The sequence below is a fragment of the Salminus brasiliensis genome, chromosome 13 (genome assembly GCF_030463535.1).
Source record: "Salminus brasiliensis chromosome 13, fSalBra1.hap2, whole genome shotgun sequence".
Lineage (NCBI taxonomy): Eukaryota > Metazoa > Chordata > Actinopteri > Characiformes > Bryconidae > Salminus > Salminus brasiliensis.
Genome location: NC_132890.1, coordinates 10,868,812 through 10,884,893, shown reverse-complemented (window position 1 = coordinate 10,884,893; position 16,082 = coordinate 10,868,812). Strand labels below are relative to the sequence as shown.

Sequence of the window (16,082 nt, the reverse complement as noted above, 5' to 3'; positions counted from 1 at the left end):
TATGGAGAGAGTGCAGTGTTGTTACCCACTACCCCAACCATCAGCCAGTAGCACTGAATGAGCTCACTGTGGGTGTGTGTACCCACTTAGGTGTGGCTTATAGAGGAGCCAAAAGGGCACGTGTGTGGGGGCAGCCGACTGTAGAGGTATTTAGTGTGAAAGGGGCAGTGATCAGGACTCTGAAAGTCTTCAGGCAAACTGATGGTAACATAACCTTTTTGTTTTAGGGAATCTAAGCTAGTTCTAATTATTGAAACGTGTGTTTTTGTGTTTCAACATGCCCTGAGCCTCTCCATGTCCTCTGTTCAAAACACTGGCCCATCATTGCACTATATGTGCCACTGATCCAATTTAAACCCCGGTTAAAACCTAAGTAGGCTTATAGAGCGCAGTTCCTCTAATGAACGCTATGTGCCGCACTCGGCATCGACACCTGATTACTCGCTCCTTCTCATTACCTTCCTCAAAAACTCTCATTCTGCCTGTATGTTTTAACTGACACACTTTCTACTTTTTATTGGTATTAAATGATCATATATGCATATTTGATGCAATGTTTAATGTAAAAAATATATGATATTATTATTTTAAGGAAAGGTTAAGTTAAATGTAAAGCTGGTTGAACGTTTTAAGACTTATTAACCATTGGTGATGGGGATGGGGCGAAAACCATAATGTCGCACATTCGTCGTATACCTAATCGCATCTTTATTCATTTAAGATGACACATATTTAAAAAAAAAAAAAAAAAAAACATCTGATCAAATATAATACTTTCAATTTTACAATAAAGAAAAGAGACAGCGAGACAGCGACACGGAACCGAATGATAACGCGCGTTTTACCCGGACTCGTTTCTAAGACGTGCGCGTTCTCCCGTTGCCGTGGCAGCCAGAGACGGAGTGGCGGCGGTGCTGCTTGCTAGCTGTTCATGATGGATGTTCAAGAGCGAGGTTGTTTATGAGTTATGGTCGTTAATATGTGCAAATATATAAGTGAGATAAAGAGTTAAATCCTTCTGTTCGTTCATGAAACTCTTTGTTGTTAGTTAGCGATTACATTATCAAGAGTAGTCGGCATAAGCTAACGTAACTGTTTATTTCAGCACTTGTAAATTAGCCTGCACTAGCTAATAGCTTAAGCTTAGCTAGTGCTGCATTTGTTAGTAGTCAAGTTTTTTTTTTAATCTAAAAAGATTTCTTCTTTAGACCTGCTCGGTAGCGGAGAGAACATTGTTGAGATGCACGATTTGGAAGAAGAGGATTTTGCTGTCTCAAGGTGAGCACTGAGTTTTCCAGGTGTAAAACAAATACTCCTGAAACGTTGGGCATTATAGTTGATAGTTGATCATAATATAGCTAGCTATATTTTTCTGCAGATCATCAGATGCTGATACAGTGTTCGACACTGTAATAGGGAACATTGAGGATATCATAATGGGTAAGCTGTGTTCTTCGCAGAATCTCTGATCTACTGATTCATACTAGCTACATAACACCTAATTAGAAACATTGGTCATATCATAATGGGTAAGCAGTCTGGATGAATGCATTCATATTTTCTGTGATGGAGGAAAAAGACCAACACATTTATAATTTCACCACATCCATTCTAAATCTTGCATAAAAAAAATAATTGATTTGATTGAATGAGTTATCTAAGTATGTCTTCTCCTACTTTAACAAAAAAAGACTCTTTCTCCAGGGCATGGATTTCACTTTTACATTCCAGTACATTGTAACATATTACTGCTGTCCAATAAAAAAAAAACCATTTTAGTTTTCTCCATCCTTTGAACCCTGTAGCTGCTCTGTACACTGTGTCAATATTTCTGGTTAACTTGGAATAAAATCTACATTGACTTCATCCAAACCTTCACTGATCAACTGATTAGTACTGTATAATACATAATTAGAAACATTGATTATATCATAATGGGTAAGCTTTATTTGGAAACAGTCAGGATATCATATATGCATTCATATTTTTTTGTGATGGGAACTCTTTTCACAGAAGACGACTTTCAGAATCTTCAGCAGTCGTTCATGGAGAAATATTACCTGGAGTTTGATGACTCTGAAGAGAATAAACTCAGTTATACCCCCATTTTTAATGAATATGTAAGCTGCTTTGTGTTTCATTTTAATCACTTTCACAGATCTAGTTCTCGTGATTGAGGGTTTCATGACGTTCTCGTATTCTTTTTCAGGTTGATCTCTTAGAGAAGTATCTGGAACAACAGCTGATAGAGCGAATTCCTGGATTTAACATGAATGATTTTACTCATTCACTGAAGTAAGTTACTTCAAATGATTCACACACCTTTAAATGTGTCCAGAAACAGTATTTGCCCTTGTGTTTCATATGGGAAAAACTGACAATAGTATATGGACACATCCAACTTTCTTAATTTATGTTTGTTTATTTATGTAGTCTTTTGTACACTATTAAATGTGGCGATATTGGAAGCATAAAAAAATGGATAAGAGAAGAACTAGAGTGGTAAAGGCCAGCAGTACATTTAAATACTTACTGGTACTGTTTTACTACTGAGATCTAATTTTGTAGGCTTTATTGATCAGGAATGAAAACAAAACAGTACAGCTACAATTACGTCTTTAAAATAATGCAGCGCAGTTTCAAACGCTTGATGTACATTCTTAAAAAAAAAATAAAAAAAAGTTGGGTCACATGAAAAGTATTGTTTTGAGAATTTCCCCACTGTGGGACTAATAAAGGATTATCTTATCTTATTTTCTATGTTTTAATATGTTTACATCTACAAAGACACATTGATGTACATTTTAATGTATAATTACTGCTTAGTATCATATTACAAAAAATTATATATTTTTTTAATAGGCATTGTGATCTGAAATGAAAGCGTTCATATTTATGTTCTGCAGAAGATGTATTTACTTATTTTCACTTAGGAAGTCAACAAAATGTGTCATTTGACCAGGTCTATCCATACTTTTGCATAAGTTTATGCCTGTTGCATACCACAGAATTACAGTATACACAATTTCAGTGTTACAGTATACATAGTCATATTGCCATGCATAACCAGGCCTTTGTGTTCACATCTTTGTATACACTATTTTACCACCAAAGCTGTCCAATGAAATTCTTCTCATTTAATCTCTTTATGTATTTGTTGATGTCACTCACAGACCTTCTCTTTGCATGGAAGTTTAGTCTGTATTGTAGTCATCTTTAGTAGGGGTGGGCAATATTACCTCATTTAATCACCATTGTGATCTGTTATGACTATGCTTCTTATGGGCCAAATATTGTGGATATTATCGATAAAGTAAGCCGAACAACTCTGTCATAACAAAGAAAGCATGAGCATGTTTAATTAGATTTAATGCAGCACAATATATGCAGTGTCATAGATTTGGTTAGCAGTGTTCAAATGTGGCACTACTTGTATTTTGTAGTTTTTAGGTATCATCAGCTACACGTCTACTCCAATCACTGACTCCATCTGGACTCCTTAAGACATGATGTTTTATGAAATGGCCTTCTGTTACTTATGGTTGTAAAGATCTGTTGGAGGTACTGTGTGCTGTTGTACTTGTTCTGACTTGCTCTCATTGTTTCTGCTTTATTTTTCTGTTTAAGGCAACACAAGGATGAAGTCTCAGGGGATATATTTGACATGCTGCTTACTTTTACAGACTTTATGGCCTTTAAAGAGATGTTCATTGATTACAGAGCAGTAAGTGATTTTTTTTTTTATTGTGATATTTACACTGATGAGCTAGAACATTGTGTCTACTCACAGATTAAGTGAGTAATGTTGATTATCTTGTAAAGACAGTGTATTTCAAGTGTAGATATATATGTTAGATGGTAAGTGATAAGTAGCAGTCATTTCTTGTATTGTATTGCATGTCGGATGTGGGAGAATTGGGCTGGCGCGAAGACCTGAGAAACTTTGGGAAAGGTCAAATTGACATGGCCAGGTGACTGGGTCAAATCATCTGACACAGTTAGGCTGCTGGGGACTCCTGGTCAGCAGTGTAAGGAGGATCTATTGACCATAATCCAAGGAGGGACTACCCACAAGCCATTTTCAAAGGAACACCAAAGTCTTATTGTTTGTGAGGATAACAAAGGCTATTCCATCTGGGCTGAATTGTAAGAATGGCTGCTGTGGCACATATTTTTAATTATGGTTACGGTTAAGGTGTTACAACATGCAGTGCATTACACCCTGCTGCGTATGAATCTACGTGACCCCACAGCAGTCAGAGTGCTCACTCGAACCTCTGTTTATAGTTGAAAGTGCACTACAATAAAACAAGAACAAAACACAAGCATCGGAACAGGACCTTAGACCAATGGATAGTATGTGCACTATATACCTGTAAGATGCACAAGACGTGGTTCTCAGTGGCTCCACCTCACAACTAACAGGACTTTTAGCATCTGTTGCTAACGTCTTAAGCCTGAGTCTGAGAGGGCGTAATTTGCTGGCAAGCAGACGCAACCAGCCACCAGATTGTTTTGCTATAATTTCAGTAATCTCACTGGTGTTGCTTTTTAAAGAACAACTGCCACTAAATGCATGTAACTGTGCTCAGTTTGGGAGAGTATTTAAATAGTAGTTTTTTAAAGAATCTGTCGCTAATGATGCAATTTGTCTGCGATTGCATGTATTGTGCTAAATATTGTACATCAAAAACTGTCTTTAATTATCATGATACAATATTTTTACTATATTGCCCACCCCTAGTTAACATCCTTTTTTGTTTGCAGGAACGTGAAGGACGAGGGCTGGACCTAAGCACTGGCTTGGTGGTGAAATCTTTGAGCTCATCTACTTCCACAACGGTCACATCCAGTACAGCGTCAGGGTCCCTCTGAGCCTAGGTGCAATGATGTCTCGTATATCTTAACACCATTACTTCATCACTCACATTCCCCCAACATCAGAGCCCTTTCACAACAACCCCAACGTCTCAGTTCTGCTCCTTCAGCCACGTCATGTTGGTTAGTTTTGCTCCAGCTTCAGGAGCCCAGTTCGCTGCTATACCAGCCGAATGATGGGGACCACGTGTTTCCTTTGGTTTAATATTTAAACTTGACATTACCTAAGACATTCTGCTTTTGTTGTGGTTCCTGCCAGTATTTCAAAGGTTTACCACAAGCTTCAGGTTTTTATTTTGTCTTACATTTTGTGGTGATACTAACTTTATTACAAGTGGATGTAGTATCTGCTGTAGTAAGAGTAAAGCTGTTGTAGTAGGCGTGCTGTTTCCTGATCAGGTGTGCAGTTTGAGAGATGTCTGGCTTCGGTGAGGAACGTTTTCATATTCTCACTTCTCTTTAGCACCTCTGTGTTTTATCAATTACACATAACACTGCAAATATTTACTTAATCAAAAGGGCTTCTGAAATCCATAGAGAGCACCATGTGATGTGCCTGCCATTGAATGGTTTATCTTCGAGGTATTGTGAACAGTTTATTGTACAAAGCAAAAAAGGTCCACCCAGGGAGTCTTGCTGGAGTTGACACGGTTACGCCTGCGTTGCAAAGAGCGTTTCCGTAACTGTGGTGCATATGCTGGGAAAAGAAGTGGGCTTATGCACTGAACAGGCCTTCCTCAACTTTTATACCAAATGTCTTTTTTGGGGAGATGGATTTTAGTGCATATGTTCTCTTTTTTTCTCAATTTCTTATGTATTTCTCAACCCACACATATAGTGGCACAAAAGCATTTGAGCATCGCTGATTACAATCACTGTAAATAGCTTAGTAAGTGAAAATGACCTGATTTCCAAAAGGCAGAAAGTTGAAGATGACACATTTTTATGTTTAAAGCAGGACTACTTCTTAATACCCATCTTTTACAGTTTTGAAACAACAACAAAAAAGGAAAAGGGCCTGATGCAAAAGTTTGGGCACCTGTCCTGGTCAGTACTTACGAACACCCCCCATTTGACAAGCACCGTTTGTAGCTGGCAAAGAGTCTTTCAGTTCTTGTTTGGGGGATTTTTAACCATTCTTTCCTAAAAAAAAAAAAAAAAAAGGCTTCTAGTTCTGTGAGTTCTGTGATTCTCTCTTGCAAAATGTATCAGGTATGTTAAGATGTTCCTTTTTGAAAATATCTTACAGCTTTTTTTTGTTTGGTTTTCTTCTGATGATTCTACTATGAACGTCACATTTGTGTAGGTGTTGCTGTACAGTAGACCAGTGCTCCATCACTCCAGAGTCTGCTAAATCTTCCAGAAGGTAGACTGAGGACACGGTTACCTGAAGATGCTTTGCTATCTTCTTAGCCCTCACCTACTTTGTGTGCATCGTTATACAGTGCTACACATCTGTATAGGTGAAGCCAATTTGAGAGTCAGTATTTATAAAGCTTTGATATTTGCATCATGCAGTGAATAAACAATAGTCCTAAACATTTTTATGGAGCACTCTAACTTTGCACAGAACAAAAATAATGCACTAATCTTACTTTAAATGTTGATATTTCATCATTACCCTAATGCCTTTTGGAGATCAGTTCATCTTCTACATACAAAACTATTCACAGAAATGTTGGCTGGATTGCTCAAAAGTTTGCATGTCACTGTATAGTCAGTCAGGGGATGGGTGTGGGGGCGCTCTCATTCGATCCCTTTTGCTGAGGTTTCAACGGCCTGAAGGTTCTGCCACCTCTCTAGGTTTAGTGTGTGAAGTTTTTACCTTAAGAGTACTTCATATTTGTATTAGATTTCCATTGTCTGTGTAAATATGCCTGTATGAAAAATTTAAGTAAATAAATGTAATTTAATTGAAAAGTCTTTGTTCAGCTTCACTGTTTAAATACTTGTTTGATCACCAGTTTAATTTTCAGCCTGTGTCATTGTCCAGGCCAGTATACAAAGTAGGAAAACCACAGAGGTGTGCAGCACAATAGCACAACACATCACAACGCCCACAGTCCATACATTTACAATGCTACATGCTCAGCCCTCAAAAGGTCTTATCCTTCTGTTCTTCAGGTCACATTTACACAAAGAATGCAGTCTCTAGCCAGAGGCAGCTAGCGTGTCGCTACACGGGCACTGTGCTGGTGGCGGCATTTCCCCCATCACCCCTCCAGTCCAGGTAGGCAAAGACGGTGCTAGCGCCGTAAGTCAGTGTCACCACAATGCTGAAAAACTGGGAAAGAGGATACACACTATAGATTAATTATTACAGCTAGAAAAGACAACCTGCATCTGAATAGATGTGCTTGTGTTCCCATGTTACCTTTCACAATACTTTCAGCTGACCTGTTAATGGTTATTTATCATTAGACCAGGGCACAGGGCGCTGGTTTCAGGATTGCAATGCTATGCAAAAGCACCCATAGAAATTGCTTTAAGCTATTCTTCTGGGCAGGAGGTGTGCATTTGCTCAGAAATGCACTAATATTAGAATCAATATAAACAACATTACAACACTAATTGTTGTTTTTACATGTATGATTGAGTTTGTTACATTTCCAAAGCTCTTTATTTGTAGTTTCCATACAATACATGGAAGACTCTAACCCTTCATTATGTTAAATCATGTGTGCTGGTGATTTAACAAATCCATGTGATAGCTGGATAACTTTTTTCCTTATATGAGCTCAGAAAGAAATGCTTGTTACTTTTATAAAATCTATATTTACTTACTTACGAAGCACGAAGCTAAACACACTATTTGCACTAACTGCAAAAACTGTGTAGACATTTTTGTCCAAAGTGACTATATAATAATAACTATTAGTGAGATTAGCGAGATTTCATTAGCATAATCAAATATTAGTGAGATCTTAGAAAAAATTGTTTATTAAAGTTAGTAAGGCTGCGCTGCCCTGTGGACATTATTTACTACACGGCATCATGTCTTTGCCATGCAGTGTTTAATAGAATGAATGGAAATATACAACAATTCACTACTTGTACAAATATTTGTCACTGATGAATACGGCAGTGCTTAACACACACATGCCTCACACATATTATCAACGTTTTCCTGCTCGCTAGCATCAGTCAGCTCTATTAAGTCTAGCTGCGTGTTGTTTGCTACTAATTTAGGGGCAAATGGAGCTGCAAATACTACAAAAATTAGAAGGTTAAGCACAATTTATGCAAATGATGATCCCAAATTAAGACTAGAAGAAGAAGAACCATTTAAATCATTACACATATACGAAAGCTTTGGCTGTGTATCTAACTAGCAGCTTGCCCTCCATTCTATATAGCCACTATTTATTTAACCCCAAGGGCAACTAAAAAATGCCAAAGCATACTGTAATACTGTAAATGTATGAGGGTTCACTGCATTTGGTTAAAGGTCTTATCCAAAGTGACTTTTTAATCAATTTTAATCATGTAACACAGGAAGGGCTATGTAGTGTTAGGAGTCTTGCCCACTGACACATATTGGGGTTGTTTGGCCAGGGAATTGAACTGTGGGGTGTTCAACTGTAGGACGCTGACACCCCACCATCTAATGGGTTTCCAGTATGGCCCAAAAGGAGAAGGAGGGTTGTTTAGTCATGGGTCTGTTAGCACTTGTTTAAAAGATAATAATCTGGTCAAAATATAAGGTCAGGATGTCCGAGTACATCCTGTCCATCCTGAATAATCCCAGGGGAGGGGGTCTCATGGGGCTCTTTGGAGCACCCAGACTCTTTCCACTGCTCTCTCAGGATCTAGCTCTTTATCCAACTGTATGATGTTCTTGTGTAGCATTGATCTTCTGGTCTAAGAGCATAATGATATGGTAACTCTTAGTAATGTTCTTTTTGGTCTGTAATTTTTTTAAACATCACATAATGTCAGATTAAATGAATATATCCACACATTTAACCTTAACAAGTCCCGGTATTCCGTCATTGAGCCATGCTTCTGGGGTAGGGATATACAGGAATAGATAGACCCTACACCACCACAGGGAATATAGTGTTGTTTCGCCATATATAGTAAGTTACGCCAACAGCATCTCCTAAATGGAGATGTTCTGTTACTTATTACGTGTGACCTTGTTTTTGAGCAGTTGGGCCAACGCCGTGATGGTGACATTTTTTTCCAACAGGATATTGCACGTTTAGAATGTGCATGTGGACTCTGTACAGTGGACTCTGACTCTCGTCTTAAAAAAAAACGTCTTAAAAGTCCCATAAACTCACACCTACTGCTCCATAAGCTTACTTACTGGCTTCGTCTAGTATGTCAAAAGTCGCGGCTGTATTGTGAAAGTTCTACTAGAACTACCTTCTACATCACAGGACTTATGACAGGAAGTAAGACCGAGGTTCCTTGTAAAGATAAGGGCTAGTTGTTGAAATGCTTTTGAAAGCCGTCCTCAGATTCCTTCCTGCTTTAGTTTGTGTCATCTGATGCAAGTGAGCAATGTGATGTCACATATTTATCATTGCGCTGGCCACAGATAAGCCCGCCTATACTTTAGGAGTGCACACAAAGCACTCTCAGTTACACCCCACAGTTATTCTAATATGCGTCTAGGTGAAGGATTACTGTTGTGAAACTAAACTCAAATAAGCAAGCAAGGCGTGCTGGGAAGTCTCAGCATAGAATACATGGAACTGTGGTTTGAGAACCTTTGGAACCTTTATATTCTGACAGGTTTAGTGCCCCCCCTCCTCTATCACTGCTAGTAAACTGGCTGCCAAGGTGTGGCCATGAACAAACCTTTCACAAAAGAGCATTATGTGGTCACAGCAGAACTTTCAATATAGGTGTGGATGGAAGGAGATTCATTTTATGTGGTACATATGTGTGTGAATAAGTGAACATGCCATCACTCACCGCAGAAGCTGCCATATGGTTATAGTGATATGACAAATATTTATATGCAGAAACTGAAGCAGCATTGGCAATAAAGGCAGTGAGATACAGGATAGTCGCAACGCCGTAAAACACCAACAGCTGTGGGGAATAAACAAAAAAATCGTAACTTTTCTGATGAGAATTGTTTACAGTTGTGGTCAGAGGATCCAGACGTCCAAAAAGTTTTAGCTCACAAACACACAGCCTGAAATCTGAGATGTTGTTTTACGATAGCTTTGAGACATTTCTCTTAAATATGGAAGACCATATTTTAATGTAAAGACATTTACAATGTATAATATGTACTATAGTCATGGAAAATGGTCACGTGTAAACAGATCTTGGGGAAAATATACAGCTGTGGTTGGAAGCTTACATCCACTCATCATGGACATGAATGTCATGGTAATCTGAAAAAGGATGACTGCAGATTTACACTAGTCAGCCAATTCTAAACAAATGCTGATTCTAAGATCATCAGTTCAAACAACTGTAGGTACAAGTACAAGTGGTCAGGAGGTATAGCCTCCAAATTGGTTAAAATAGTCAGGAACAACCCTGATCAACCATTAACTGGAAGCTGCTGGAAGTCTAGTGTCACTGTCTACAGTCAAGCTAGTATTATATCGCCATGGAGTAAGGGTGTTGCTGTACAAGAAAGAAGGCCATGCTCCAAAAATTGCACCTTTGAGCTCGACTAAAGTTTGCAGCTGACCGCATGAGGTTTTATGGTCAGACATAAATGTTTGGGGGGGAAAAGGTAACATATTTAGCCCCCAGAAAAATGGTACCAATTGTTAAGCATGGTGGTGGGAGCTCTGCCCCAGACAAAGAACAGTTAAAAGTAGCAATGATATTCATGTCTATGTATATGATATTCTGACTGTGTACAAGGTTTGGTTAGACATACTAGACGCAGTTAAAAAGTTACTCACCACTAAAGGCCATGGCACAGAAGTTAATTTCTGCTGTATGTTCAGGAACAGAATGATGAACAGAATGATGGAGAGAATCCACAGTGTCACACTCACAAACATCACCCAGCCATAGGCAGCGACATACTGGTAGAAGGCACTGGCTATGAGTGCCCATACCAACAAGCCTAAAACCTGTAGAAAGAGAGGACAAACTTATAAATATACAGATTTTAACATCTCTAGTTTGTTTGCTCTGGGCTGAGTTTGAACTTCTGGGGTGGGCTCATATATCTATGGGTAAATACAAGAAGAAGGTCCTCTGTTCTGGATTAATGCATGTTTCTGTGCAGTTGAACATGGTGCCAAGGCAGACATGGCATTTGTTTGGATCTCACCAGAGTTTGTTTGGAACTGAGACCATCGTTTCTCAGGGGTCTTGGTGCATTTAAACCTGCCCAAACGAACCGAACCAAGGGTTCCCCAGACCCACAGGGACTTTTTGAAACCAAGGGAACCCCAGACCAGCAACAGACCAAATGTACTGTACTAGCAAACAAACTTGGTCCGGAAAGAAGCTCTAGTGTGAAAACGCCCCAGCTGTTACAAGTAGATCTCGCTATGTCCTTTTTTTAGACTGGAAAGTGGGGGCTATATGAATACCATTGGGCTCATTCATGCAGTGTTTTTAAATTGGAGGACTTATCTGAAACTCTAAAACTCTGAGACTCCTTGATGTCCCACACCCCTTGACACATTCATTACTAAGCTAATCCCAACGAGTGGACTAAGTGAACTATTGTAGATACTGGTGGGGCAGCTGTCTCCTCAGGTATATGGTGTGCACAGAATGTGTTAGTACAATGCAGAGCATTAGGCTAAATCTATTATTCATCTATAAATGGTCTCAGATTTCTGTCCTTGGCATGATTCCATATTCAAAGGGCATGACACCTGAGCGCTGGCATACAGGACAACAAACCCCACTGTGGAAAAAAAAAAGAAAACTGAAGAAAAGCAGAAGTACCTAGACAACAAATCTATATTTGACAGATTAGTTAGTTCCTGAGTAGTTTCCAGATCAGATGCTGCTTGTTATACAAGTCAGATTAGTTAGCCAGAGGACAAATCGCGATACCCTGAAGTCCCTACGGCACGGTCATCTTTAAATAACCACCGTGTACTTTCTGTATTGCTCTGCTGTCCAATGAAAACCATGTTCATTGTCAGTTTTCATCATGGTTTGAACCCTGTAGCTGCTCTGTACACTGTGTCAGTTATTCTGGATGAATAGACCAATAGAAATGCTCTAAATTACTTGGAATAAACTTTTTATTTCTTCCATTCAAAGTTAAAGACATTTTGGCTTCTCCTGAAAATTTAAATTTTGGAGATGTTTCATTGGACAGCGATGATTTATATCTTTTTTTTTTATCTTTAACAGTTAAACTAATGAACATCTGCTTTAAGGTGGCACAGCTTGGAAACAAGAATGATATGTACACTTTGAACTAGACTACAGAGTCTGTAGTTTACTCAGGGAAGGGCCGTGGTTGCTCAAGGTGTAACAGAAAGATCTACTGGCTCTACAGCTCAAACACTGTGTTCATGTTAAAAAAAAAAAAGGAACCAAAGACCAGTCACACCTTAGCCTGGTTTGTCAGGTTTAAAGTTCAGGAATGTAAAAAAGTTGAGTGTGCAGGACAGTGGGAATGTAGTAAAGTAAGTAACTCTTTTTAGTCAGAATTATCATTTTCACATATTGCCATATAGCACCTTCATATTTGAACAGATCTTTCTCAAGATTCACCCTGTTTTTATATCATAAAATGAACTTTTCTCATCTTAAGTGTTTTTCATTTACTAAGTTATGTGCTTAGGCCACATATTTTTCACCAAATATTACTATAATCGAGGGCTGGTCAATATGGTAAAAATATTATAAAGAAATTGATCACAATACGATAAAATATTGTCAAATTGCCCAGCCCTAATATTACAATATTTAAATAGATTTTCACGATACACAATATTTATCACGATACATGTTCTGTTATCACAGACTTAAAAATCATCGTCATTACAGATGTATTTAAAACTACTACTCTGATACTCTTCCGTACTGAGTACAGTGATTTGTATTCAACATCTGCTGCTCTTTATTTCATTAAACCAGTCTAATAACACTGTTGACAATAAAACTTGCAGTTGATCAGTGTTTATTAGGCTCTTACAATATCCTCTATATGCTTTTTTATCGTAGATTTTTTTTTATCGTGATACGATAAAATATCATCATATTGCCCAGCCCTAATATCACGCTATATGAAGACATTTTTCGCGATAGATGATGTTTATCCCAATACATGTAATCACAGACTAAATACATCAGTTACTCAGATACACTCCGTACTGAGTACAGGGATTTTTACTCAACATCTGCTGCATCCCATCTAATTAAAGCAGTCTAATTACACTGTTGGTATTAAAGCGTGCAGTTGATCAGTATTCTTTGAGAACTAACAATACCCTCGATATGCTTAGAAAATCATATTGTTATCACGATAATAAAATTAATCACAATCCGATAAAATATCATCATATTGTCCAGCTCTACCATAATTCACCTATTAGTCCAATTAGTGCTGTAATAAAGCACAGCTTTGAAGCATACAAACTCACAGTGAGAGCTAGCCAGGGTAAATTACAGCTTCCACACGGTGGGGTTAGCTTTAACAGTCTTACAACTAAACCTCCTCAGCAAGACAATGAGATAAGTCCATATTGCCCCTATAAATATTCAAAAAAGCTACTTTTACAGGCACAGATTCATCAAAAACATACTGTAGATGGCATTTAAATGAAATACATTGTTAGCATTCTGACATTAGTTCACCGAGTTATGGTGAAAAATACTTCTGCTATGTTTGACACAGCCTATTTGCATTTTGTCATATTTATTTACTTATATATAGTAACATATTGAGGTTAAAAAATGTGTCAGGTTTAAACAACATAGAAATGTACTGCATACACTGTGTTAGCAACAGTTACACTAGCCTATATGGGGTCAGCTGTAGGCAAATATTTGCAGTAGGTGCTGTAAACAAACTTGCTACACATCCCTGTGTTGCAGACGCATGCTTGTATTACACTATTCATCTGCTCATTCTCCAACTCCTATGTTACAGTGATCTTTGAATTCTCAGAGGACTGGCTAAGCCACTGGGAAAATCAGCCATGCTTGCCCCTTGAGCCAGATGGCAAACAGGGGCAGATAGACAGATAGACAGAGAGGAAAGTGTAAAGGGGAGAGTTGTAAGAGTGGGAGAAAATAATGCTAAAAACACAGAGGACATCCATACATTAACATTCTGATGACAGTATCATTAGATTTTTTTTTGGAACTCACAATCTCCGCAATTAAGAGAATCCCAGGAATGGTCTTGAAGAAGTTCAGGTCCATAGATACGTTCATTAGTTGCCATGATGTTGTTTGAGTCTGAGGTGAGCTTGTCTCAGTGTTTACCTTCCCCGGAAAATCTGCCATCTCGATTCCAAACGCACAGACTTAAAAAAAAATAATAATAAAAAAAGTCCTTTAAGAAAAAGGTGAAGAATTTGGAGAGAAGAAAGAAAACCAGGAGGAGACGTACGGATCCAGCCAATACAGGTGTGAGCACTTCCTAGTAACTCTATCCAAACAGACAGCTGTCTTATGATACCTTTCACTCTCTCACGCTCTCTCTCTCTCTCTCGCTCTCTCTCTCTGTCATTTTAGCCAGTCCTACTTCTTCATAACATTTGTCCATGAAGGCAGGGTTCATCTGAGGTAATAAATAACTTCCTCGTGTGACTACTGAAGGGAGCAGTTCCCTGTATATAGATAAAGAGTACATATCTGAAGCCCTAGAACGTATGCTGGACATATTTAGGGTTTAATACAAAAAATAATTCGTAAAAAATCATAAACAAAAAATTGTAAAATAAAATTCATCTTTGAACAGATCTTTCTCAAGATTCACCCTGTTTTTATATCATAAAATGAACTTTTCTCATCTTAAGTGTTTTTCATTTACTAAGTGCTTAGGCCACATATTTTACACCAAATATTACTATAATCGAGGGCTGGTCAATATGGTAAAGAAATACTATAAAGAAATTGATCACAATACGATAAAATATTGTTAAATTGTCCAGCCCTAATATTACAATATTTAAATACATTTTCACAATACACAATATTTCTCACGATACATGTTATCACAGACTTAAAAATCATCGTCATTACAGATGTATTTAAAACTACTACTCTGATACTCTTCCGTACTGAGTACAGTGATTTGTATTCAACTTCTGCTGCTCTTCATCTAATTAAAATGTAAAAAAAATCAAATTAAAAATGTAATTCCGCCATTTTTGTAAAATAATAATAGATATATGTGTGAAGAACCTTTTAAAGGTTTAAAGAAGTCAATCTAAAGACACTTTACCGATTTAACGGTTCTTCACATTTACAGCTTCTTTGCAAAAGTGGTTCTTTATGGTCCCAAAAGCAGCTCTCCTGCTGTTATAAGAGGAGATAAAAGTGAATGAATGAATTATAACACTGACTATATGTTACGTGACTAATGTAGACTACACTTTACTTGTGTCCATGTAAATATCGTTTGGCACAACCAATTACATCGTTTTACAGAATATGGTCAAAACCCTAATGACAAGTTGTTGTCATAAGTTGCTGTGAAAGAACAAAAATATATAATTAATTATTATTAAAAATTATAAGTATTATTAAGTAAGTATTTAATAGTAATGTGGTGGTTTAGTGGGTTTTTATCAGTAACTAAATTAATTTAATTGGCAGTTCAAGACAAAGCACCGCAATTCATCATTACAGCATGACCTGGGAGTAACTGACCGTTTTTGACATATGGACAGGTCTTGCTCCTTTAGTTACTGTCTCTATTCCCGTCCTGCAACTTTCAACTCACGCCACAAATAGTAGAATCTGTAGCACGTAGCCAACAGACTAAAAGAAAAGCACAATTTTGAAGGACACAGAATCATACCCCAAACAAAATCATAATAATAAATAAATATTTTCTTTCTTTTTTTTATGTTCAGTGCAGACATGCATAGGACATCTGACATTCAGAGGGCAACACCAGGCAGTTAGTTACAGGAAATGTTTCATTTAATATTTTAATCTCACAAGCATTATAATGTATATACTGCCAGACTTCAGTAGTGGTAAATCCTGCCCTACAGCGCTGCCGTACGATCCTTTTGTCATATGCTTTGATCACAACAGTGTAAATGTATTTACAAAACACCTCACTA

General features: G+C 37.7%; 2 protein-coding genes across 2 annotated transcripts; one reads left to right on the top strand and one right to left on the bottom strand.

The window, feature by feature from the left end:
- The first annotated feature begins 864 nt into the window (after positions 1 to 864).
- arl2bp (ADP-ribosylation factor-like 2 binding protein) lies at positions 865 to 6,798 on the top strand. Its single transcript, XM_072695161.1, has 7 exons — positions 865 to 953; positions 1,209 to 1,278; positions 1,379 to 1,440; positions 2,014 to 2,120; positions 2,210 to 2,295; positions 3,628 to 3,724; positions 4,768 to 6,798. The coding sequence occupies exons 1-7, from the start codon at positions 932 to 934 to the stop codon at positions 4,873 to 4,875; spliced, it is 552 nt and encodes a 183-aa protein (XP_072551262.1). The 5' UTR covers positions 865 to 931; the 3' UTR covers positions 4,876 to 6,798.
- Positions 6,799 to 6,824: 26 nt separating this feature from the next.
- pllp (plasmolipin) lies at positions 6,825 to 14,490 on the bottom strand. Its single transcript, XM_072695163.1, has 4 exons — positions 14,152 to 14,490; positions 10,761 to 10,934; positions 9,805 to 9,924; positions 6,825 to 7,162 (listed from the first exon to the last, which is right to left on the bottom strand). Exons 1-4 carry the CDS (start codon positions 14,287 to 14,289, stop codon positions 7,055 to 7,057), a joined length of 540 nt encoding a protein of 179 aa, XP_072551264.1. The 5' UTR covers positions 14,290 to 14,490; the 3' UTR covers positions 6,825 to 7,054.
- Between the last annotated feature and the right edge of the window lie 1,592 nt (positions 14,491 to 16,082).

What these genes read in the sequence shown, in the direction of transcription:
- arl2bp (XM_072695161.1), top strand. Translation starts at nt 932, where the DNA reads ATGATGGATGTTCAAGAGCGAG. An exon ending in GAGGATTTTGCTGTCTCAAG is followed by an intron (nt 1,279 to 1,378) that starts GTGAGCACTGAG and finishes ATTTTTCTGCAG; the next exon opens with ATCATCAGATGCTGATACAG. An exon ending in CATTGAGGATATCATAATGG is followed by an intron (nt 1,441 to 2,013) that starts GTAAGCTGTGTT and finishes CTCTTTTCACAG; the next exon opens with AAGACGACTTTCAGAATCTT.
- pllp (XM_072695163.1), bottom strand. Translation starts at nt 14,289, where the DNA reads ATGGCAGATTTTCCGGGGAAGGTAAACACTGAGACAAGCTCACCTCAG. An exon ending in CTGTGCCATGGCCTTTAGTG is followed by an intron (nt 9,925 to 10,760) that starts GTGAGTAACTTT and finishes TATTCCCCACAG; the next exon opens with CTGTTGGTGTTTTACGGCGT. An exon ending in ACCATATGGCAGCTTCTGCG is followed by an intron (nt 7,163 to 9,804) that starts GTGAGTGATGGC and finishes CCTCTTTCCCAG; the next exon opens with TTTTTCAGCATTGTGGTGAC.